Here is a 25541-nt window from a genome sequence, read left to right on the forward strand (position 1 = left end):
GGAATCAAGTCCCACGTCGGGCTCCCTGCGTAGAGCCTGCTTCTCCCTCTGCCTGTGTCTCTGCCCCTCTCTCTCTGTCTCTCATGAATAAATAAATAAAATATTAAAAAAAAAAGGAAGAGTAGCATGATAGCTCTTGTAAAGGAGAGCTAGGGCAGGGACTGTTTGCCTCTGCCTCCATGGAACAGTGCTGTTGAAGGTCAGAAATTGTAATGTTTCTGAGCAGCCACAAGGAGGAGACAAAGAACAATACAGGTGACCCCAGAATCTACAACTCTAGGTTCACTCAAGACAGAAATAACTAAATTCCCTTTAGCAGGATTTATTTCAGTCTAACAATATTTGCCAGAAGTAGGAGGTTGTATGGTTCCATTCAGTGTGACCAACCACTAGTGCTGCAATGTTTTTGAAATTAATTGCCCATACTTCTAAATAACTCAGTGGCTGCAGAGCGCTTGAGGGGAGAAGATACAGGTAGAGTCCTTTTTATCGCCTTTAAAGCTGTAAGGCAGCCATTACTACTTCCCTAAATTACCCTAGGGTGATGTCTTTCCTTTGAAATTTATCCAGTTTTCTCTGAATGTGGATATTTCAGACATTGGATTTAATAGTCCATAAAACTTACGTGGTTACAGGACGCCCGGGTGGCTCAGTGGTTGGGCGCCTACCCTTGGCCCAGGGCATGGTCCTGGAGTCCCGGGATCGAGTCCCACATCGGGCTCTCATGGGGGGTCTCCTTCTCCCTCTGCCTGTGTTTCTGCCTCTCTCTGTGTGTCTTTCATGAATGAATTAAAAAAATCTTAAAAAATATGTGGTTCCTTGTCCCACGGGTTCTGAGACATGAAGATGGAAATTGGGATATCCTTCAGAATGAGCAAAGGACACTTGGATACAAGTCTTGTGTTTGAGACAAGCTTCTAGAACTCCACCAAGCTGTGGTTTTGAAGCATCAGATCTTTAAAATCCTCCAGACTAGGTAGGGCAGGGTCGTGGTATTAAAGGATGTGTACCTTGGATGAATGACCCTTATCATTAAGTAATTTTCTTTTCGAGCAACTAGAAATCACATGCTTGGATTTTAGCAGTTTGGATCGGGTTGGCCATTTGTGGTTCAGTAGCCGAACACGCGAGTCTCTCGCAAGCAGAGCCGCCGATTGCAGTAGACCCAGGAAGCATATATAGTATGTTGGCTCTGAGGGTGGGCTTGGGGGTCCAGCTTCCAGGGTTGGAAATGTGGCCTCACCACTTACCTTTGTATCTCTGCTTCCTTCTCTGCCAAGCAGAGACAGCATTAGTACTTACTCTGTGGCTTTGTTGTAAGCATCAATAAATAAAAGCATTTATAACAGTTCCTGGCAAACAGCATTTATTGATGATTCACCATGGCTCCATTAACATCCTTGTGAGCATTAAATACACTCTGGAATACGGAATAAATACCCTGAGATTCTCACACTTACAAGTAATTGTGAACTTAGAATTGTAAGAAGGGAAGGCTCCAGTTCCCACTGCAGAGTGTTGAGGAAGAGTCAGGTTTTGTCTTTGTCTCTATGGCAACCTCTTAAACCCAGTATTATCCACCTGTGCTCTCCTCCTTAACATCATGGTTAAGAATACCAGTTCTGAAGTTGAATTTCCTGGGTTCAAATCCTTTCCCTACCGATAGAGAGGCTAATCATATGCAGAGACAACCAGAAAATCAGGTACTAATGCCTTCTGGGAGGTTAACTTTGATATTTAACAAAAATTCAGTAGTTAACATGAGGCAAATCAGAAGTTTGACGAGCTTCTGTTTTCTAGGTGAATTTCTGTTTTAATTATAAATCCTTCAAGGATGATTTTTTTTTTTTTTTCATTGCTGGTAGTTCCACTCAAGCCCTGGGGGTTCAACTCTTCCTCTTATTAGCTCGGTGACTTCAGAAGTTATTTAATATCCCTAAATATCTGTCTTCTCAACTCTGATGTGGGGATAATAATAGAACCTACTTCAAAGGTCTGTTGTGAGGGTTCCATGAGATGACTCAGAAAACAGCCCACACAATGCCTGGGACACACGGACTGCTCATTGTGTGCTACGTGTCATTACTGTTCTTTCTTTTCACAAATGTTTATTGAGCCACTTTCAAGTGAAAAGCACCTGGCAAAGGATAAGATTAAAATAGAAGGAAATTATCCTAGAATCAGGAGGAAGAGGACGGGATCCAGAAGAAGACTTCCACCGGTCATTGTTCTTCTGAGGAGCCACTCTACTCTGAACACGGCTCATGGAATGATATTCAAAACAGCAAAAATATGGTTCAGAATCAAGCTAGAGAAAAATGGCCACACCTCATTCATTAATCCTGGAGACAAAGCTTCAGTGAGAACTCCACGTAGCCAGAGAGTTGGGGATGGGTTGGAATGGATTATGAGAGAGCTCAGGGAGGTTGTGTTATGGCTTAATTGCTCTGCTGCGCCGGCTATACTCCTGCTCCCAGGTGGAGCCTGTCATGCACGTGGATTTCTCAGCATGGCTGCTGTGAACACCTGTGCCTTGATTCTGTAGTGACCAGAAGGGTCTGCCGCCTGCTTCGTGCTAGGAACAAACAGGCTGGTGGACTTGGTAGCGTTTGCTACTGTGACATTTACTTTTGGTTGAAACAAAAGTACTAGAACGGGCAACTAACCAAGAAGACCAAGTGGCTCTATGTCTTCCAGTTTGAGTTTATACCATCTCTCTCTCTCTCTCTCTCTTTTTTTAAAGATTTTATTTATTTGAAAGGGAGAGCAAGCAGGGAGAGAAGCAGATAGAGAAGAACAGGAGACTCTGTCTGAACGCAGAGCCTGATGGCAGCTTGATTTCATGACGCTGAGACCATGACCCAAAGCTGAAACCAAGAGTCAGATGCTTAACTGATGGAGCCACCCAGGTGCCCCTTATATCATCTGTTTTGAGTTTACACCATTCTTCGGGTTGTGTCATACCCAAGAATCCTTCCAGCGGTGGGAGAAAGGACATGAGACAGGACAGGATCTCAGTAACGTAACACAGGCTAGGACCATTAGTACCGTGTCCGGAACAACACTGATATGCATTAAATACTCCTACACGGACAAGGACTGCACGCCCATCTCAAGGTGGCCAATTCTGAGGTGGGATTCGGTTTTCAGGGTGTCCACACAAGACTGGACACACAGGCCACCATGAGCCCTGGCCAAAGCTAAAGCCCTTGCATGTGTATGCGTGTCGCAGTGGATGAACGCTTCACTGCCATCAAACGGCAGACTTTTATCCCCATGTCATGGATGAGAATACAGAAGTACAGAGACCTTAAGGGATTTTCCATAAAGCCGAAGCCGCTCAGGGCTCTCTATACCAGCCTGTCTCTTTTGCTGTTAGAGAACTTCCCAAAGCATAAAAAAATTAGTAGCCGTGTTCAAGTTCAGCAGGGATGAGATTATTATGGAAACTCATGGTCTTTAGAACTGTTGGTCAAGGCGCTCCTGGGTGGCTCAGGTGGTTAAGCATCTGCCTTCAGCTCAGGTCATGATCTCGGGGCCCTGGGATCGAGCCCTGCGTCGTCAGACTCCCTGCTCAGCAGAGTCTGCTTCTCCCTCTCCCTCTGCCCTTCCCCCCGTTTGTGCTTGCTCTCTTGTGTGTGCTCTCTCCCTCCCTCAAATAAATAAATAAAATCTTTAAAAAAAGAAAAGAAAGAACTGATGGTCAAAAGTAGAAGCCAAGAGCCCGTAGGATCTTAAGATGCACAGACGTTAAGATCCTCTGCTGGAGAATTAGATGGTGAAACAAGTAGGTGACAGTGACAGTATAAACAGGGGAACAGCAACGAGGGCATTTTCCTGAGAAAGTTGGTGTCATTTGGTCTTGTCTGCCACCTTGCTACACTTCGTCTACTCCTAGTGATGCATGTCTACCCGCATGGGGTTTCCCTGCCACTCAGGCAGATAGGCCAGACTATTCGCCACGTCCTTCTGGACAGGCCAGCCCCAGGCCTCAAAGAATGGAGCCAGATTCTTCTGCACCTTTTCAGAGAACTTCTTCACCCAGAGATTCATCTTGCCAGCCTTGTCTTTGGGGATGCCAGAGAGCATCTGGTACTCTGCAAAGAGCTCGGTGAAGGGCTCCCACCCAAAGGCCTCCTGCAGCTGAGAACAGAAAGAAGAGACAGGATGAGGAGCCAATTTGTCATAGTACCTGCAACACGCCTGTTCAAAGTATGTCTCAGTCACAGTGATTCCTTCCCCTTGATCTTTCATGAACTTCCCTCCTGTGATTTGCCTCTGTTTCCCCATCCTACCCCTGCACATAAATACAATCCCGCTGGTGCATTCCACCTCTTGGCCACTGAACCAACAGCCCCCGAATTTAGGAGGGGACCTCACAGGGAAGCTAATATCTGAAAAGACGTAAATACTCAGTAAATGACAGTTATTATCATTATCTCTAATTTATAAGTTATATCCCCAGATCCTAAGTGTTTTCCTAGGTATCAGATGGGTCTGAGCCCAACTGAGGTGGGAAACCCTCGTGTCTTTCATGATTGGTCTCTGGGATCCTAAAGGCTGGGGACTTCCAACACTTCCCAGGCATAGTAAAGCCCCCGTTCTTATACAGCCATCTCGGACCGGTAACTGTCGTCAAGGCTACTATTTTGCTCTGTGGAACACTCGCTTTGGGGCAAAACAAGAAAGACGCAGGCACATCACCAGGGGCTCAAAAGGGCAGTGACTTATGTTCTCGCAGGGGTGGCCCACCGGAAAGCCACGGGCAGGAGGCCCTTGTTCGCTAATAAAGATGTGGAACGCACGAGGATCCTGGGGTGTCCCAGGAGGAGAATTCTGACTCTGGGGTGTAAAACCTAAGGACAGATGACATCCTGAAGTCAAGGCCTCCCTCTGATTCACTGCCTTGGGCTCTGACCGTCCTCCTGCACATCACTATTAGTACATCAACACATTAAACTCTTCTTACACACGACATTAAATATCTACCGTGTGCCAGGTATGGTGCACACTGATATTTGGTCACAAAAGTGATGAAGAGCTCCTGTTCTCCCAGAGGTCACGGGTCAGTGGGAGAGACAGATGTGTAAATAAATTACCAAAAAAGGAAATGATGTCAGGAGCAGAGGGCAATAGAGCTGAATTTTGACAGGTGAGAGAGGCAATGGGTTAAAATGTTCAAGCACGTTTCGGCCACAGGAAGGAAACATGGGGGTTGGTGGGTAGGAAGCTGAGGCGGAAGATGTGTTCGGGGGCAGGAGGGAGGCAGTAGAGGCTAACTAGGGAGGCCAACTAGGGAGGCTGAGAAACGGGAGCTGGAGCTGGTGCAAGCCTGCCATGCGGGGCCTTCTGCACCCTGCCAAGTGGCTTCGACTTTACTCTGTATGTGGAGGAGACCACTTGAAGAGTGAGATTTTGAGGTTATTTGGGAAGTAAGCTGGAGGATGGACTGTGGGGGTGGAGGCAAGAGGCTGGAACAACATAGGAGGCTCTTGCCAAGACAGAGAAAGGTAGGGAGCACCTGCAAGAAGGTGACGGGGGGAGGGGGCAGGTGGAGGAGTCCGAAGGTGTCTGCCCATCCCAAGACCAAGGACTCCAAGGTGATGGGTCTCTCCATAGCTTCTGCAAAATGATCTTCAGGGCTCCCTGGTGAGTGGGTGGGTGGGGAGGGCACATGTATGGCTCTTGCTGACACTCTGGTGGCAAACGGCCTTTCTAGTGTGTTTCCCTGTAGGCTCTCAGAGTGGCTGCACGACACAGGCCTGAGGCGGTGCACAGTCATCTCGTGGACTCGAGCTGTCTCCATTCACTCATAGAAAACACGGGGAAGAAAACAACTTGAGAGGGTGTGGCAGTGCCAAAGGCGGAGACTTGTCATTACCTCCCTACTTTAGGCGCTGGGTCCGTTATTTAAACGAGCGATACGGGAGAGGCTGCTGAAATTCTGGAACCTGGCACTTGCCTCTGGGAGAAATGGGCGACACCACTCTCCTGCAGGGCTGTGGCGGACCGCACATGGGGTCCGATCTGGGGACAACTCGGAGACATTAATGCTCAGTGCAGGTCAGGGGAGGGACAGGGCTTTGTGTGCCTTTCACAGGAAGCCCACCTGCTTCAGGACTTTGGGGTTCTCCCATTGGCTTGGTTGGTTATTCACTTCTTCTTCTTCTTTTTTTTAAGTGTATTTTATTATTCATGAGAGATAGAGAGAGAGAGAGAGAGAGAAGCAGAGACACAGGCAGAGGGAGAAGCAGGCTCCATGGAAGGAGCCCAATGCAGGACTCGATCCCGGGACCCCAGGACCATGCCCTGGGCCGAAGGCAGGTGCTAAACTGCTGAGCCACCCAGGGAAGCCCCTCACTTATTCATTCGGTTTCAAGTGGGTAACTGAAGTCAGACCTTGACAACAATGAGCTCCTAAAAAAGCCTCTTGTAACACGTTGTCCCAGAGACACACCACTGTTACAATGAGGGGCTGAAGGGATGCAACACTCACTTGATGCCCTGAAGGAAGGTGAGAAGCAACGGAGCACAACAAAACAGCTCCCCCTTCTGGAGCACTTATCTGGTGACCATGGTCAAAACTGGTGAGTGGAGGCGCTGGGCTCCAACCTCAAGAATGACTGACTCAGAACTTCTGCTCGTGACCAGTAGACCAGTAGGCTGTATTTTCTCTACTTGTTTTCCAGAATACTTTTCATTTCCTCTTACCAAATGTCACAAAGGATAGGAGGCCAGTGGGACAAGTGTCAGTATCCTCCTCTTAGAGAAACCCCACTATGCAGTCTGGTCCCCCATGCCCTTCCTGACTTTCTGCTCCGTACCTGTAGGTATGTTTCCAGAGCTGTCCACACATTCCAGTCACACAGAGGGGCTCCCTTGCCCAGGTATGTTCGGATTCTCTTCTCTCGTTCTGGAGGGCTCAGGGCAGGGTGGGCCCGAGCCCTGGGGATGCCCAGGACCGTCTCATGCACGTAGACAGACCAGAGGTTGCAGGTGGCCTCAGTGGTGTGGGGCGGGAACTCCCACTTTTCTTGCTGCTGGTTGTGACCCAGCTCATGGATGGGTCCCCACAGACCCGTGCTCCTCATGCCTGCCTCATTGAGGAGCTCTTGCACTGACTCCAGGTGGCACATGATGGGGTATCCGGAGTGCATCCAGCCTGATGATGCAGAAGGAAGAGATGAGGCAATGGTGGGGTCAGTGGGGCAGGGGGACACAAACCATCCCCCTTCATTCCTCTCTGCAGGGTAACTTTTCCTTACCATCCTGGCTGCCCCCAGGAATGCCAGAATGTCCATGCTGATTGGAAAGCAGATGGCTTGCTCTACTTGGTCAGAAACTGAACAGTTCCCAGCCCCTTTCCCAGCCTTTCACGCCAGGGTTATGTCCTCCTCCCCCTCCGGCCCTGAAGAAGACGAATACACTTTACACAGCTGTTCTCACTACAGTTCAGTGCTTTATTTTGTGCATTTCCTATCGTGTGAGTCTGCAGCACTACGTCCCATGTCTGGATTTGGGATCCTTGGGGTCAGAGCCGTGTCAGTTCTTCCGCCGTGTAAGCCACCCACTGTACAGATTTATACTCTTTGGCAGAGATGATCTTCTCCTTTTATAAGAGAAGAAAAGTGAGGTCTAAAGGAATGTTCTCTATGTCAGAAACGCGTTTCCTTCTTTTTCTTTCCCGGAAACCTCTCAATACTTCCCATAAACTTCTTTCCCTACTCCTTCCTTCCATTGCCAACTCTGACTTACGTTTGAAAAAATATTTCTGTTTTAACATCTCCTTGAAACAATGAAGAGGAGGCTCATTGCTGTCTGTGAACTCCTGGTAGTGATTTTTTACCCCCTGAGATTGTTCTGCTATCCTGTGAAATCTCACTTTGTAGATGTAAAGGACTCACCTTTTCACATGGGAACATCTTTGCATCCCCATCAAGGTCTATGTCTATTATGTCTTTTTTTCCTTTACCGGTAAGATTATGCCTTTTACATATGGGACATTAAATAAGACAAAATAATGAATAAGTGGTGTCCACTGACTGGGAGCACACCCCCGGAGCACCCACCGGCTGAGATCTGCACGTCAGCAACAATCCTCTCGGGACGGCAGAAAGGGAAAGGCCGGGCTGCTAGCCGGGCTATAGCACACATCATCTCATCCCAGAGGCGGAGTGCAGGCTCGGGGTTCTCCAGGGCTTGCAGGTTTGCAGTTGGCACCGTCAAGATGATATTGTCCGTTGCCAGCTCTCCCCAGGGAGCCGGGCTCCCCTGGATACAGTTCTTCCACTCCTCTAGAGAGGTTTTACCTGGGAATAAATATCATGGGCCTGTTACCCATTTCCCCAACTTACCCTGAACTCCAGGAGGAGGACAATGAAATAATGAACTAGTTACATGTCGTCTACATGCTATGAAGTGAAGGACAGGCCTCCAGACCTTCCCCTTGGTTCTGCCCAGGTGTCTCCATGGACATGGTATGCCATAGCTCCCACCTCCACTATTTCTTGAAAGGTTCTGCTTTCTGTCGCCAATCCCTACTCCCACCCCCCTTTAGCAAGCAGTCCATAACTATGGTGGCATCCCCAGCACCCCTTCTTCAGACCCTTAGCATTCAGTCCACTCACCCAGCTTGTAGTAGGGGGCAGGCACAGCCCTCTTGACGGTGATAGATATGGGGCCCAGTTGGCTGCCCTTTGGCACAATGACATAGAGAAGGCCACCCCAGAGGCAGGAGATGGATTGTACGGTCCTGTCCATACAGCACTGGTGAGTCACCACAGGGGCTCGAGACAGCTTGCTGGCATTGGTCAAGTTATCGGTGTGGCAGCCAATCTGTACCTGGGGAGGTGATTCCACCATGTGTAGGAGGAACTAGGTCCCTGTGGTGTGGTGTGTGGGTGGGGGGGGTGGTGGGGGGGTGCTATGTGTGTGCTGAGTGAATGGCAGGTCTTAGAAAAACACCAGCTTCCCCCTTCTATGAGCTATGCATGGAAACTTATGGAATTTTCGTACTTCAAAAGTCATAGGGACCGAAGGGGATGTAAAACCATTCTTCTAGGGATTTAAACAACTCAACAATGGGTTGTCACCAGATAGACCAGGGAGGGTAACCCTGAGACAGAAACTGACTAGGGCCCCACAGTGCCTCTGTACCACGTGGAATCCAGGCTCTCATGTCAGGGCTAAGCCCATGTGGTGACTCCAAAGCCAGGATGAGCCACAGGGGATCGTGGCCCACCCTTTGTGCACAGACAGGAGGCCACCCATCCAGAGGCGGCGGGATCTGGCCTGAGCCAGGAGGACTGATTCTCACTTCTCCCTTTGTCAAGGGCTCTCCTTCGGGGTCAGATGGGTTGAAAGCTGTTTTGTCTGGAGTCCTGGGGTTACTTTTCTTAAGTTTAATGTAAGCAAATGACGCCCCTGTAACAGGAAGTGACCTTCAGAGCTGAGGCAGGACAGTTTTAATTCTGTCTGTAGGGCCTATATTTGTGACTAGATGAAGCACACCCTCTGGGTGCCTAGATAATGATGTATAATGCAGAAAGGCCGTGTGCTGTTGGTGAAGCAGGTGTGGTCCTGAGGATGTGACGGGTGCTGGACCCCCTCACATCCCCCTGGGGAGGTAAAATTACTATACATGGACATCCAGGGGCTTGGGTTTGAATACCTGAAATTAGCTCTGGCACCAGGTCACTCCTTTAGGCTCCCTGAAATTGAGCTGCTTCATCTATGAAATCTGTGAAATGGGCAGAGCAGTCCCTTCCTGGCCTCCCAGCAGCCCTGCTGTGAGCTGAGGACAAGGTGTGGCTTTGCGGTTTGGGGTGTCAGCAGTGGGCGTTCTGGCCTTACCTTCAGGCCAGCACAGGCTGCGGCTTCCGACAGCGAGACTTCTGCACTTTTTCCATGTGGCAGGTAGAGGCCGGTGCTCACCCAGGAATCACAGCTGCCTGCCAAGAGCCAGAGGACAGGCTGAGTTCTGCTGCACCTGGAGCCTCGCGACCCCTCCCGGACACGCAGCCCCTCCCCTGCCTACCTCAACTCATCCATGCTTCCCGTACGCACACATCCCTCCCAAGCCCTCCCAAGCAGGACCCCAACCCCATCTTCCCCAAAGCACACGAGAGACAGTGAAGCTGCCCCACCTGAGCTTCAGCACCTGCAGTGTCCTGCGATCCCGGGACCCCCCACCCCGCTTCCCCCAGGGTCTGATGCTCGGGGTGCGCTCCTTGCTCTCTACCTGGGTTGCTCCCATCAATCTCCACGGTGATGGGGTGTTCGGAGGGGTGCGGACTGGAGCTGCAGGTCCAGGTCCCAAGCTCCTGCACCAGCTGGGAGCAGTCGGTCCCGGCACGTGCCAGCTCGGTGGCCAAGCAGAGCACCGCAGCCTCGAAGGAGTCGCTAGCCACGGGGCGCTTGGGGCTCACGGCCGGGAGGCCCGACAGACGCAGCATCTTCCTCAGCAGTCGGTGCAAGGATAGGTAAGCAGGGACCCCCTCTGCAGGGATCTGCAGGAAGGCTGCGCCATCTGCTCCCAGCCTCGCCAGCCAGCGCTTTCCCAAGTCCCCAGCCCCGTGGTTCAGCGCAGCCTGGAATTCAGACAGCGCCTTGCGCAAGTGGTAGCCCCGCATCTCGGGGGTCGGGGCAGGGAACCGGCCTGCCTGGAGAGTCTGAGCCAGGATGCTCAGGCCAAAGCCGTTGAGGATGACGTTACCGGGGAAACCAGCCAAAGCGGAGCGGCCCGGGTTCTGGGAGGCCCACCACCAGGCCTGGCCCCCGATCAGCAGGCCCCCACCCTCGGCCACGAACTCCCGCAGCTGCCGGGCCTCCTGGTCGCTGTAGGCCGTGCAGCAGTACACGCGCAAGTCCCGAGTCAGGTGGGGCTGCAGGCTGCACTCCAGGCCATGCTCCGACAGCAGGGCACACAGGTGTTCCAGACCCGTGTTCACCCCACACTTGCCCGGCTGGCCTCTGGCCAGCCAGCGCACAGCATTGAGCAGAAAGCGCCCCAGCTTGGGAGCACAGAGCATGCCCTCGTGGGCAGCCAGGACTACCCGGCCCTGGCCATAGCGGGCGGCTGCCAGGAAGCAGCCCAGCGAGGCGTCTAACCCCAGAGGGAAGGCGAGGGGGCCGTGCACCAGCAGCTGCGAGGGGACTCCCCCCGTCTTGATGTCCAGCTCTGAGATCCCTTCCAGGAGCTGCTGCTGATCTTGCCTGAGATCCTCCCCACACCTGGCAAGTGACACGGGGACAGAGAGGCGACAGTCAGGCAGAGAAGCACTTAGACAAACTCACAAGGTAGACAAACTCACAATCTGGGCAGGGGTGCAAAGATGACCTCGTTCATGCCAATCCCCTCGTTCTCCCTAATAACTGCTAGGATTTGAGTAGGTAATGCCGTTTACTTTCTCGAGTCTAAGGCATTTTTCTTTACCTTTTAACAACCAACTGATGGCATATCATTGTTTACTTGGGAGTGTTTGCTCTTGGTGACATATAAGATAACGGTGCTGCTTATAACTGATGTGGTCCTGGATTTGATGACACATGGGGCACCTGGGTAGCTCAGTGGTTGAGCATCTGCCTTTTGGTTCAGGTTGTGATCCTGGGATCCTGGGATGGAGCCCTGCAGGGAGCCTGCTTCTCCCTCTCCCTATGTCTCTGCCTCTCTCATGAATAAGTAAATAAATTCTTTAAAAAAAAAAAAAAGCTTTGATGAGATACTGAGGAGTGTGGTAGTGGCCTTATGTGCACATCTTCAAGTCCATCTTCTCCAAGTAAACACTTTCAGGAATTCTTCCCATGTTAGTCAAATGAGTGTTGAATATTCTGACTTGACTTTCATGTCTTTTTAAGTAATTAAACATATAAATAGGTTAGAAAAAAATAGTCCATTCCTAGAGAAAGTGATCCTACTCCTACATTTCTCAGAGCTAATTTTCTGGGGAAAAAAAGCTGTGGAAACATCAAATTCCTAGCTCTGAGCTAGAAACACAAGTAAATTGTTAGTACTACACTTAAAGATGTATGCAAACACGCACTATCACTTAAATCTGATGAAATTATTTTCCACTTTTTATTGAGAAATGGTCTAAATGTAATAAATTCAAAGTCTGTATTTCAAGATTTTTTTAAAAACCAATTTGTATACTCTAAATGTCAAACAATGGGGGATTGGTTAAATAAGTTATGGTTAACTGTATATGGTTTACCATGTGGTAATTAAAATAATTATTAAATAATATTGGAAAATGCTTAATGGAAAAAAATTAAAAATCAGATTCCAAGAAACTGTGCCCTAAATAAGCCAACTTTCATAAACCACCAAAAACACAAAACAAAACAAAAAAGACAAATAGAAAACATCAAACCAGTCATAGAAGCAGAATCTAAAGCATATTTACCAAAATGTCTTCAATGACCATCTTGGCTAGTGGGATTATAGATAATTTTAATTACCTTTATAAAACTTTATTGTCTCATTCTAAAAATAAAACGTTAAAAAGAGTTTGTTCAAGTAGCAAAACATTACTGAAAAAAGTTCCTCTTGTACAATTTCTCCTTAATTTCTCTTCAGCATAAGGGAGGAACAAATAAAAAACTGGCATTAACCATACCATGGCTTGTTATTTACTGGTTAATAACAGCAAGTAGATCCATGCAAATTAACATGGACAGATGTCCAGAACATTCTGCTGAGCAAAAAAAAAATTCTAAAATAGCAGAACTTGGTGATGCCGATGACATAAGACAAAAATAAAACAAAGTTAATATATGTCAACGTAAATGTCAAGAAAGTCAGGGTAAAACCACAATAAACTTTTTTGGGTTGTGGATAGTGAGACAGGGCTGGTTTTGAAAGAGATGGTCAAGGTGGCTTTAGCCTCATTAGTATTTTTTTTTCAAATAAGGAAAATGTAAGAAATTTCATTTTCTCCGGTAATTAAAAATCACAAATTAAACTTAAAATGTTAAAGTAACTGCTTGAAAAATAGGAATGAAATGTATAATCTACAAATGTGTTGGGGAATTTAAGGAATAGAGAAAACTGAAGAAAGGATGTAGACAGAAACAAAGCATAAAAACAAAGTAAGAAGGCAAGAGTAAGAGATACACTGAAGTTATCACTATATATGCATGGGTTAAATTTCTATATGAAAAGACAGAGGCTCTTAGATTGGGCTAAGAACATCTAGGGATCAGCTGCTTGTAAAAGACAGACTTGAAACGGATCCAGAAGGGCTGCAAGTGAGGAAATCTATATAGCAACAAAGCTATATCTGGAAAACACTGCAAAAAGAAATCAGAAGTGCTAGTATTAATTAGAGATGCAACTGAATTCAAAGAGGAAAGAATTAAAATACACAAAGATGAATATTTTTCCATGGGTAAAAGTTACACTTAACCAAAGATACAATTTTCATCAGTTTTTAGGATCTTAAAAACAGCACTGAAAGCAAAAACTGCTGCAAAGCAAATTAAAATTTGATGACCTCATAGTCACGTTTGGGATGGTAGTGGCTCTCTCACCATCCAGTGAGTCGGTAACATTAAGAGAGAAAAAAAAAAGAGGATAGAAATGATTCGAGCAGAATAAAAACACACTTGATTAGAACCAGATCACAATAGGGCAATAGTCTTCCAAACTCTGAGGACAACAGAAAGCCCAGAATGCCATATTCCACCAATCTGTGACATAAATATACAGAAAGAAACAGACTTTCTCAAACATGATACATTAAATAAAAATACCAATTTTTGGCTTACACACATGCACAGATGAGCAAATTAGATGATCTGCATCAAACTTCTCAGAGTGGTAGTAGCTACCTTAGTTCAGAGGCTTGGGATAGAAGACAACCTGCCATTCTCTTCTACATATTTCTGTTGTATGTTTTCACAGTAACCTTGAATTCCTTTAGAAATATTTTTGTAAGAAGATGGGATATTTCTCAAAAGAAAAAAGAAGGAAGGAGGAGCAAGCATGGTAGATGGATGGGACATGAGGCAATTCTCAACAGATTGACAATGTTAGAAGGGCAATATGAATGATCTCAGATGATCTATTTACCAATATTTAAAATCTTGTATACTATCTAGTTATAATATTGAAGTCTGAAAAATATTGAAAGTAGCTATTACTTAATGAGGCTTAATATATGTGAGGCATCTACACGTCTGGATTCTCTCTTTAAATCATGATAAACCTGAAATATATTATCGTTGCTTTACAAATGAGGCTTAAAAAAGTTAGGCAGCTGCTCCATGGTTCTTAGCTAATAACTGGTGGGAATGGGAAGCAAATCCAGGGTGGTTTGCCCCTACAGCCAGTGTTGTCCACACAGCAGAAACTCTCCTTTAATTATTGAGTCCTTGGATTAAGCCCATAGGTGAGTATATGGCAATCAACACGTACAGTTTGTGCAAAAGAGGCTTTAAATAGATGTGAAGGTTGGGGCGCCTGGGTGACTCAGTTGAGCATCTGGCTCTTGATTTGGGCTCAGGTAATGGTCTCAGGGTCCTGGGATTGAGTCCTGCATCAGGCTCTACACTTCACAGCGAGTCTTGAGATTCTCTCTCTCTCTCTGCCCACCCCCATCCAAATAAATAAATAAATAAATAAATAAATATTTAGATAAATAAACAGATGTGAAGGTGCAAATAATACAGCATTTATAGAAAAGGAAATGCAATGTGTCCCTTCAGAGCAGACAGTGCAGGAGGCACTGAAGAAGAAGGGAAATGAGAGGTGGTGGTGTTCAGAGGGACCTCAGATTGATGCAGGAAAGACTTTAGGGCTCAAAACCCAAGGCCAAGAAAGAATTCTTGAAATGTCTCTGGTGCAAGAAGATGGTTTTATTAAAGCATGGGGATAGCGGTGCCTGGGTGGTTCAGTCGATTAAGCATCAGCCTTCAGCCCAGGTCCTGATCTCAGGGTCCTGACCTCAGGTCCTGGGATCAAGTCCTCAGGCTCTCTGCTCAGCAGGGAGTATGCAGCTCCCTCTTCCCCTCTCCACTTGTGCTCTCTTGCTCTCTCTCTCAAATAAACAAAATCTTGAAAAAAAAAAAAAAGCACTGGGACAGGACTTGTGGGCAGAAAGAGCTGGAAAGGGATTGTGAGGAGCAACTAACTGATTATATACTTGGAGTTGGGGGAGATCAGGAAAAGGGAGGTTTTCCAAAGAACTTTCATATGTGAAGGAGGACCTCCAAGATACTGGAGGCCTTGCCATTGTCCAGTTAAGGTTGGTTTTCCCTCTAGTTAAGCATTGACATTAAAATAGTCGGGCATTTCCTTCTGGAAGTTAGGTTATGGATAAGAACGCTTCCTTCTTGTAAATCACTAAGACATTTGTAAACTGAGGGCGACTCCTGTCTTGCTGGACTGTGATCTCTATTAGGGAAGCATTTGTTTTTCCCTTTAGGGCAGCCAGGAGGGCCTGAGGAATGCCACACACATCCCACCTGGGAGTGGGAATGGGGGGAGGGGGAAGGACTATCCCCAGCAAGGACAGCAGCAGACCCAGGTGATCTTTGCCTTCAAGTGCATGCTGTAAACCTCAGGAAACAAGAAAGTGAAAGTAGAAGTATATCAACCTCCGTATTACCTGGGAAGGTGGATGAATGTGGGATGCGTGGATACACACTTGCTGGGGATAGCCCTTCCACTCTTTGGGGACCTGAGGCTAGGCCTACTCCTCCCAACCAGGGGTGGACGCAAGGGCGTCACCTTCATGTGAGCAGTTCCTAATACATTCTAGACCTTACCGGTCTAGAGCTGTTGTGTATTGAGCTCTTGTTCTGGGAGTAATGTTTTCCCTAGACTCCACTGTGTCTTGGTATAAAAGCAGTGACTGCCTTTGGATCTGACCTTGCATATGAAAGCAAGGGCAGTGACCTCCTGGGTACATAACCACAGGTGTGGGTCAGCTCTTGCCCTTGGGGACAGGACATTGAGAGTTATCTTCTGTTGGGTTTTTAGACACCGTCCCTCCCCTTGGCAGACAGAGTATTTCCTGCCTCCAGCAGGAACCTGAAGTTAGCAAACCTGCTGGGTCAGTCCAGGAGCTTTGCACCAAGATTTGCTGGCAGAGAAGTTCCCTAAAAACCTCTAAGGTGATGCCAGGTGAAGGAGGACTGAATCCGAGCCGACATCTTAAGTATAATTTGAGGAAATGTTTCCTATTGTTTAAGATTTTATAAAAAGGCAGAGAAGTAATATAAAATTTTCTCAGGTTATAGTTATAGACAATTTGGAGATGACAGAAATGTTTAAAGATGAAAACAGTCATCACCTATCAACTTATCCCTAGAGATACACTATTAAAACTTTGTTTTATTTTCTTCTAGTATTTTATTTTCTACTTACGTACATACACTTGCCTTAACAAATTTGGCATATCATTTGAATCTAATTTTATATCTTAATTTTATTTTATTTTGAGTATTTTCTTATTCTTTAAGTAATAAGTCTTTAAGGAGCTGAAGAGTAAGATATACCATAATAATGGAAGCAATGTTCCATTTATTAAACACTTAGAATTTTCCCAGTGTTTTACTTAATAGTGAAAATACCATTAAAAGTATTTGCTACTAAGTATCTACCTCACCGCCCAATTTCTCCTGTCCAATCCTTCCATCTCCCCTTCCCCCATAGGCATTGATTTGGAGAGTCCCTCCTAGTAAACTTCCTGTACACTGTGTTGGTTCCTGAGTTGGGTTCCTGGGGAACCCAATTCCGGGGAATTAAATGTTTAGCAGAAATTACATTTGCACTTCTCCTTTGACTCACCAATCTTATTTGCAGTGATATGGTAAAAATATGAAGACATATGCACATAGGAATTTATTGCAGGATAGATGTAATAGTAAGAATACTGGAAAAAGGGGCACCCGGGTGGCTCAGCGGGTGAGCATCTGCCTTTGGCTCAGGGTGTGATCCTGGAGTCCTGGGATCCAGTCCCACATCGGGCTCCCTGCATGGAGCCTGCTTCTCCCTCTGCCTGTGTCTCTGACTCTCTCTCTCTCTATGTGTCTCATAAATAAGTAAAAAAAAAAAATCTTTAAAAAAGAAAAAGAATACTGGAAAAAAATTTTAAATACTAGAAACTCAAATGTCTGTCAGTAAAAAACCAACTGGATAAATTATGCGGCACACATACATTTCAATGTAATAAAATATATAGTGAATATCTATAGGCTACTATGGAGCCATCTCCAGAAAATAATATTAAGTAAAAAAAAGTAAGGTGGAGAAAAATAAGTGTGGTATACTATTACCTTTTTTCAAGTGTATGTGTGTGTGTGTGTGTGTGTGTGTGTTCATATATCAACCAAGAGTGGAGTAAAGATAGTTTGTTTTTTTTTTTAAAGGGAGAGAAGAAAATTATGTTAAGGGAATAGGGATAAAATATTGGCTTAATATTTTACTGTAGACCCACACAGCTATGTTATACATACAATAATACAATAATATTTTTTACAATAATATTAATTCACAAATGCAACTCCCAAAAAGCAGGGTAAAATATCTAAATGAATCTCATGTGTGTCCACTTAGCGGTATAACCACAAAGAGGAGAGCTAGTCTAAGTGTCTTTAAAGAATAGTAATTTGACTTTATATACCTAATAAAATATATCATAGGGATGAAAGGAGCTGAAAATCATCTTTAACTGTGCTGGCAGTACCATTATTTAGCGACCGTTACGTATGTATTGTAGTCATTAAGTTACTTTTTTCAGAGCTCACATTTTTCATCAAGGGGTAAAAAGGAAACAGATGTAAGATTGTTCAATTAAATAAAACCCTGTAGCCCTGAAGTTGAATTTGAAGCATCAGTATGAACTCTTGATGTTTGTATCTTTTAAAAATACTTATTTCTTAGTTCAGCCCACTCAAAAGGCCTGGAAACAATGATCAGCCCAGGAGCAGTGAGCACCCAACAGACTTTGTTTCCTAAACACCATTTCCCACTCAAAGAGGTAAGGGTTCCTTGGAGAAATGGCTGCTCTTAGGTCGGGGGCAGGAACGTGTTGACCATGAGACGGAAACAAGGAAGTCCATGAAGGTTGGGTCAGAAATTTCAGGAGTTCCAGGGTGCCTGGTGACCCAGTTGGTAAAGCGTCTGCCTTCAGCTCAGGTCATGATTTCAGGATCCTGGGATCAAGCTCCGCATCCAGCTCCCTGCTTCGTGGGAAGTCTGCTTCTCCCTCTGTCGCCTCTCTTCCCCTGCCCATGCCCATTCTCTCTCTCTCTCTCAAATAAATAAAAAAAATCTTCAAAAAATAAATTTCAGGAGCCTTTTTGTGAATAGGCTCATAATGGCCAAACCTAAGATGAAACACATTTATTATGTGTTTCAATCCATGAGTTCACAATGGAGGCCTTTGGAAGATTCCAGGGATCCACTCAAACCAGTGCTCGGAAAACCGGTTAAAAAGGGGAAGAGAAGCAGAATCCAGCCCTTATCCTGCCTTCCCTCCACAGACTGGACCACAGGAAAATAGTGCAGGAAGCAAATAGTGGAGGAAGGGAAGTTCATTTTTATAGAAATATTCTAAATATTAAATAAAAGAAATGCTAGAACTTTAAACCTATCATTTTATAACCACTAATGAATTAATGAATCTAGGGTTAGGCAATGATTATTAATGACTGTTAATGTCACCGTGAGAGAAACAGATGTTATGTTCCATCCTGTGGACACACAACATGGTACCACTCTAAAGTGGTCAGGCCAAAAATTCAAACATAAATCTCATCAAGCCTCTTAAATCGGGGTGTGTGTAGGGGACTTTGTTAACAGGTCAGGTAATAGACATTTTAAGCTTGTGGGCCACCTGGTCTCTGCTGATACTCCTCAACTCTGCCCCTGTAGCTCCAAAGCAGCCACAGACAACATGTAGGTACACAGATGGGCATAGCTGTGTTCCGATGAAACTATTTTTTTTTAATATTTTATTTATTTATTTGTGAGAGACACAGAGGCAGAGAAACAGACTGAGGGAGAAGCAGACTCCTCGCAGGAAGCCCAATGCGGGACTCGATCCCAGGACCCCGGGATCATGCCCTGAGCTGAAGGCAGATGCTCAACTGCTAAGCTACGCAGGCGTCCCTCGGATGAACCTATTTACAAAAATGGGCTGGCCCACTGGCCAGTTTGCCAATCCCAGCCATAGAATCTAGATCTAACTTCCAGTGTGCAGAAAATACAAGGAACAAAGGAATATATTGAATGACACCATAGGGATGTAATCAGCAAAATTCTGATTGCAGGAAACTGCTCAAGACAAAGTACCTACTTCCTTCAACAAAAAATAGAACAAAGCAAGAGATAAGAAGAGTTGGCTAGGCAACTCATATAAAAGTCATAACCATCAGTCAAAATATTTGGGCTTTAATAAATACCAAGTTCAACAAACTTTGAACAAAAAAAGATAATCATGGAAATACATGATAACATTAAGGAATCATTAACAATTTTAGATGTGACAACGGTATCCTGTGGTTATGTTTTCAAAAATGTTTATACCTTTAGACATACATATTGAAATCTGATGTCTGTGATTTACTTCTGAGTAATCTGGGGTGAAATGGGGTGGGGCTATCAGTAAAACTGATTTTTTAAAAAAGATTTTATTTATTTACTCATGAGTGATACAGAAAGAGAGGCAAATACATAGGCAGAGGGAGAAGCAGGCTGCCAATGAGGAGCCTGACAAGGGACTCGATCCTAGGACCTTGGGATCACGACCTGAGCCAAAGGCGGATGCTCAACCACTGGGCCACCCAGGTGCTCCAGTAAAACTGACTTTGTTCTTATGAAGGTCTCTACTTTTGCATGTTTGAAATTTTCTGTAATTGAAAGTCAAAAGGGACACAAAATATAACTTTGATTCAGCAGCAGAGATGGGCCACTGACATATAACAGGAAGTCTAACAGTCAGGGCTTCCAGAAAATATTTTATTGTAGATATGTGTAGATAAAGAAAAATAGCTATAATAAGCTGGACCAGAGCTTTTGGCACAATTAAGAGGAGTCAGACTTATGGTGTTTGTCCCTGAGAATTAGAAGCAAAAATGGGCTGGAGCGGATCAGATCCACCCTGATGTTTCTGAGTAACCTGTCACCTCCCATCCCCTCCCACCCTGTCACAGGGAAGGAGGTCCAAGCGCACACGGCTTGGGGCTGACGGCCCAGGGCACTGCCAGCTGCTCATCACCACGCATATGCCCTTCCTTCTATCAGCATCTTGATTTCTTCAGAGTTGCCAGTGCTTTTCTAAACCCCCCCACCACACCCCCCCGGGACCCTCTGGCAGCAGAGCTGGCCAGCTGAGCTAGTTTGGGCCACTGACATATAATAGGAAGTCTAATGGTCAGGGCTTCCAGAAAATATTTTATTTTCTGAATCAAAAGGAACGTACGCAGCGGGTGTGGATACCCCAGCTTCTCCTGGCCCGGGTGTAGGTGTAGCGCCTGAAGTGGTAGGGGCAACCTGGTGCCCATAAAGGTAAAGGTGATTATGCCATGAAGGCAGGGGCAGGGGTGCAGGCGGAGCAGAGAAAGATGGAGAATGAATGAGCCTGTCATTGCCACAGGCCTAGCTATCTGGACTTCACGTTACACAAGATTAACTCCTGCACAGGCAATCCATTGTGGTGAGGCCTCCGTCACATGTGGCCAAAGTTGGTCACCGATCTCACCTGTGATGTGATCCCAAACCCCAAGTGTCCAGAATGAAACGCCCCGTCTCCTCTGAGCTGCCTTCTCAGCTCCTTAAATGGCAACACCAGTCTTGAAGGCATCCAGACCCAAAGTCCTCGCTCCTTTTTGCCCTCTTACTCCATGTTCACCCATCGGGTCCCGAATGTCACCTTCAGCTCCGCTGCTATCACCCTGAGCCACCTGCCCCTCTTGGGTGGGCTGTTTCAGGAGCCTCCCGATGGGTCTCCTGCCTCCACCCTTGCCTCCTGCAGCCTGGTCTCCATCGAAGGGTTCCTTTCGAAATAGAAGTACCTCTTGTCACTCCTCTGACCCACATCCTCTCCCTTGGGGAGCCCTCATTCACTCAGCTCCGGGCACACCAGCTTCCTTGATGTTCCTGCAACGAAGCAGGTGGGCTTCGGCTTCAGGCCTCCTCCTTTCCTCCCTGCGAGTTCTCTTTTCACAGATGTTGGTAAGGCTCATTCCCTAAATTCTTTGAGATCTCAGGGGTCCCCTGACCAGACCAGAGAGGCCTTCCGAGCCGGCCACTTGCTTGCTGGCACTCACACCCACTCGTCACCGCGGTTCTCCAGCCTGCTGGGCTTTTCAGAGAACTGCCCTTCCCTGGCTTCTGGTGGGGACACCCAAGGAAGGCAGAGGTAGAGGCCCGAGGCCAGGCAGGCAGGCAGGCAGAGGGAAGGAGCCAGGCTCTTTGTCTCTCTCTTCAGCCTGTGTTGCTGATAATTGGGGCATCTCCTCTGAGACCCCAGGTCCCACGGACAGCCCCCACATCTGGGGTCCCAGATCCTGCTAGACAGGCCTCACATGGCGCCAGCGTCCACCAGGTGACTCGGCACCTGGGCTCCAGGGACACCCAGTCAGTCCAGCTGTTACTAAGCCCTCGGCTACCGTGCTGTCTCTTGTAGAGGTTTTCAGCTCTGTTTAGTCAATTCCTTGTATTAAGTGTCTCTGTTTGAAACACCACCTAGTTCTGATGACCCTAAGTACCCTCCCCTCCCTTCCCTGTCACTCTGTCCACTTGTCATGCTTTACTTTCCTCGTAGCGCATATCAGCACCCGCTAGAGTTTCTATCGATTCATTTCCTCAGTTGCCTAACTCTGCACTGGAATATAAATGAGCAGGAGGGAAGGCTGGGTCCGCTGGACGGGGCCTGGCACCCGGTAGTGCTCCCACAACAGCGTTCTTGCATCTGTTTGAGAGACACTGATACGCGCTCTCGCCACCCCAGGTGCTAGACACGGGAAACAGAGAGGTGAGTGAGAGCAGCTCTTCTCTTTGGCCACAGGACGGAGTAGCAGTGAGAACCCAGCCCCCCTCGGGCCTCGGTGTGTTTTCATCATCCTGTGTTTGGCTTCTGGTGGTTCCAAAATAGAGTGGATTTAATTTTAATTAAATTAAAATATAATTTAATTTTATAAATTAAAATTAATACACATTTTAATCACGTGTATTAAAATGGAAGCTCGGGGGTGTCCGTGTGGCTCAGCTGGTTGAGTGTCCACTTTTTTCTTTAAACGATTTTATTTATTTATTTTTGAGAGAGCAAGCATGAGTAGAGGGAAGGGCAGAAGGAGAGGGAGAGAGAGAATCCCAAGCCGACTCTACGCTGAACTCTCAGACTCCGAGACTGAGAGTCAGATGCTCAACCGAATGAGCCACCCAGGGGCCCCTGAGCATCCAACACTTGATCACAGCTCAGGTCTTGATCTCAGGGTCATGAGTTCAAACCCTGCTTTGGGCTCCATGTTGGGGACAGAGCCTACTTAAAAAAAAAAAAAAGAAAGAAAGAAAAAAGGAAGCTCACTGAAGAGGAGATTGAAACTATCATTAATATGTGTCAGACTCCCTGTGGGGAAATACTCACCTGACCTGGAGTGGGATCTTGGGTATCTTCTTAGAAACCTTGAACCGGCCTTTGTCCCCATAGATGTCGGTGAAGTACACTCCGGCCACACTTGTCACCTGGTTCCCAGGGAACCTGGACAGCACGTTGTCACGACCATGCTGACTGGCCCAATACCAGGCTTGGCCCCCGATGAGCAAGCCACCTCCACATTTCACAAACTGGATCAGCTCTGCAGTCATCTTATCATCGTAGGCATTGATGCAGTAAACCCCCAGGGGGGCCCCCAGGTCTGGCTGAACTTGTGCCTGAACCCCACAGGCCTGCAGGATAGTTACTAATGATTCCAGGGAGGGGTTCACTCCAGTGGGAGCCCCAGGTGAGGCACAGAGCCAACCCACTGCATTACGAAGAAATGGAGCCAAGCCAGCATCCATCAGGTAGCCCTCATGGGACACCACCACCAGGCGGCCTAAGCCATAAGAGGAGGCAGCAATGAGGACCTGTCCTTTGTCATTCACCATCACTGGGAAGGCGGCTTCTCCAATAAGAAGCAGTTCACATGGGATGGGGTCTTTGGGGACATTCCAGCTGGTCACTCCATCCATGAGGGCCTCGAAAGCCCTGGTGGGAGTTGTCACCATGGTTCAACTGGCTGCTGCAGATGCTGCAGAGAAAACCAAAGACTCAACTTGGCTTAGAACTGATGAAGGATTGAGTGAAAAACACAACAACAAATGCATTCACACAAAAGCCATTTACTGGGTTCCCCACTGTGGGCCAACCCCTGGGAATATAGCAAGGAACATAGCAGACAAGGGCCCCACTTTCGTGAACCTGCTATTTCAGAAGGGGAAGGACAATAACGGGTACATAAACGGATACAGGAAGTATCAACAATTAGTAACTTCAGAAGATAAACCAGTGATGGGTTATCAGGCAACTGGAGAATCTAGATCGCATGTTAGGAAAGGACTAGATGAAGGAGTGATTGTGGAGCTGGAACTGACATTTCCACCAAGATCTGAAATGCTTCAGGAGGAGAGGACACCAGCCCAAAGCAGCACCTGGCGGGGCGGCGGGAGGGCGCCGGGTGAGGCAGAGCAGGACCTGAGTGGCCCAGGGAGGGGCCTGGTGTGCAGGGGAGAACTGGTGTGCAGAAGTTGCTTTGGTATTGCACTGCATCTCTGGGGACAAAAAGGTCAGGTGACCTTCCAGAAACTGCATTTTGGGGGATACTTCTGACTAAATGAATTGAAATACCTCCCAATTTATCATGTCAGCCCTCACCTGTAGGTGGGTAGCATTCTGTGGTTTCCGGAGGTCTTTTAAAATTCAGGGTGCCTAAAATTGAGCTGATTATTTCCTTGAAGCAGCTCCTCTTGGATAAATTACTTAAGCCTCAGTTTCCCCATTCCTAAAAAGAGACTCATACACCCCCAGGAGGATTGTTTTTGATGAAGAGAATGCATATGAAAACCCCCTGTTGTGAGCACACGGTGAGCGCTGAGGAAACATGAGGGTCTGTCCCTATGCTGACCTTTCTGGCTCCCCCAAGTGACAAAGGCCATACTCCGGGTGCCCCGTCCACTCCCCTCGGCCCACCTCCAACTTCAGGAGCCACCAGGCAGGAATCTCCTGAGCGCTGGAATGCCTTGTCACTTGGCCAGGTGCACAGGGGCAGCTTTGAAGTGGTGGTTAGCCGACACTGGGGGGGGGGGGCGGGTGTCGGGGACGCATGGCCAGGTGTGGTGGTCCCCAGGTGCGTTCTGGAGTTCCTCATCACAGCTCCAAGCTGCAGCTGCCCACAGGCTAAACAGCTCAGCCCTATGCCCTTCCCTTCCCCTCCCTCCTTCCTGGTCTCTCCCTTCCCACGTCCTCCCTCTGGCATTCTGGGCTCACATCCCAAACAACCTGACTCAGGTTCTTCTAGCAGGTTGTACTTTGGGGGAAGAAATGAACCTAAGACACCAAAGCTCTCCTCTCCCTTTGCCTCCCTCCTTCCTCTCTCCTGTTTCCTTAGCCAGCCAGCTGCCTCCCTCACTTTGTTCATCTTCCGTCACCAGGTCCCTGGAACATCACCTGCACTGGCACCTAGACTACAGGGCTCTGGCTTTAGTCCCAGGACGGATTCCCATCCACGGTCTTCCTCAAGCCATCCTATCCGCTCCTCTCTGTAATAAAAACTCTCCAATTTCATCCAGTCCCCAAAAGGTAAAAGCTGGGAGCCTTGCCTTGGATCTGAAAGCCACCCAGGTCTGGCCTCGACCCTCCCCTCCCGCCCCCCCGTTTTGCAGACTCTTTTTCCTGCTACATTCTCTACAAACCTGCAGCAGGTGCGGCACCCCTGAACATGCCCTGGATTTCCTGTACAAGTCCAGCTCCTTTCCACCCCCCAACTTCCCTTCCCGTCTGACCGCCTGTTCCTCAGTAATGCTCCCAGGACAGTGAATTCCCAAAAGATCCAACGCGCACACGCAGCGTCACGGGGCGCGTGGGTGACCTCAGGTTTCGGCTGTAGGAGGCGGAGAGCCGCGGAAGAGGTCAGGAAGCCGAAGCACCGACCGGGGCCCCGCGGCGCCCGGGGAGGCGACCCCCCGCCGCAGGAGATGCCCGAGGCCCTGCGGGCCCGGCCCCCGGCTCTCCCGAGGAGGGGTGCGCTGCACGGGCACGCACACACCCGAGCACACGGCTCCCTCGGGCTCCCGACCCCCAAGTAAGTGCGTTTTGAGACAAAAAGCAGCAGTCTAGCTAAACGAAACGAAACTCTGGACCTGAGAAGAGGAACAGGCCGGCCCAGGGCACGTTCCCGGGAGCTTCTGGCCCCCGGGGCGCACCAGTGTCCCCGGCTCGGTCCCGCCCCAACCCCGGGGCCCTCGGGCGGGCGGACTCACGAGCGGCAGGCGGATGTGCAGCGCTGGCGGGGCTGGCGGGGCGCAGCGGACCGCCGGGGGCCGGGTAGGCTGG

General features: G+C 47.7%; 1 protein-coding gene across 3 annotated transcripts; it reads right to left on the minus strand.

The window, feature by feature from the left end:
- Positions 1-1339: 1339 nt before the first annotated feature.
- Positions 1340-25541, minus strand: TCAF2 (TRPM8 channel associated factor 2). 3 transcript variants are annotated; one of them, XM_055335363.1, is made up of 9 exons: positions 25469-25516; positions 23865-23991; positions 22596-23241; positions 10241-11232; positions 9853-9950; positions 8628-8841; positions 8070-8309; positions 6825-7162; positions 1340-4143 (listed from the first exon to the last, which is right to left on the minus strand). In XM_055335363.1, exons 3-9 carry the CDS (start codon positions 23216-23218, stop codon positions 3895-3897), a joined length of 2754 nt encoding a protein of 917 aa, XP_055191338.1. In that variant the 5' UTR covers positions 23219-23241; positions 23865-23991; positions 25469-25516; the 3' UTR covers positions 1340-3894. The 3 variants fall into 3 exon arrangements, with proteins under 3 accessions (XP_055191338.1, XP_055191336.1, XP_055191337.1); XM_055335361.1 differs by lacking the exon at positions 23865-23991 and having other exon boundaries at positions 25469-25541; XM_055335362.1 differs by lacking the exon at positions 25469-25516 and having other exon boundaries at positions 23865-24204.

Source organism: Nyctereutes procyonoides, unplaced genomic scaffold (genome assembly GCF_905146905.1).
Source record: "Nyctereutes procyonoides isolate TBG_1078 unplaced genomic scaffold, NYPRO_anot_genome, whole genome shotgun sequence".
NCBI classification, from domain to species: domain Eukaryota; kingdom Metazoa; phylum Chordata; class Mammalia; order Carnivora; family Canidae; genus Nyctereutes; species Nyctereutes procyonoides.

Coding starts and splice junctions, on each gene's coding strand:
- TCAF2 (XM_055335361.1), bottom strand. CDS start 23,218: ATGGTGACAACTCCCACCAGGGCTTTCGAGGCCCTCATGGATGGAGTG. Junction 9,951..10,240: donor GATTGATGGGAGCAACCCAG/GTAGAGAGCAAG, acceptor GGCTCTTGGCAG/GCAGCTGTGATTCCTGGGTG. Junction 8,310..8,627: donor TGCCCCCTACTACAAGCTGG/GTGAGTGGACTG, acceptor ATTTATTCCCAG/GTAAAACCTCTCTAGAGGAG.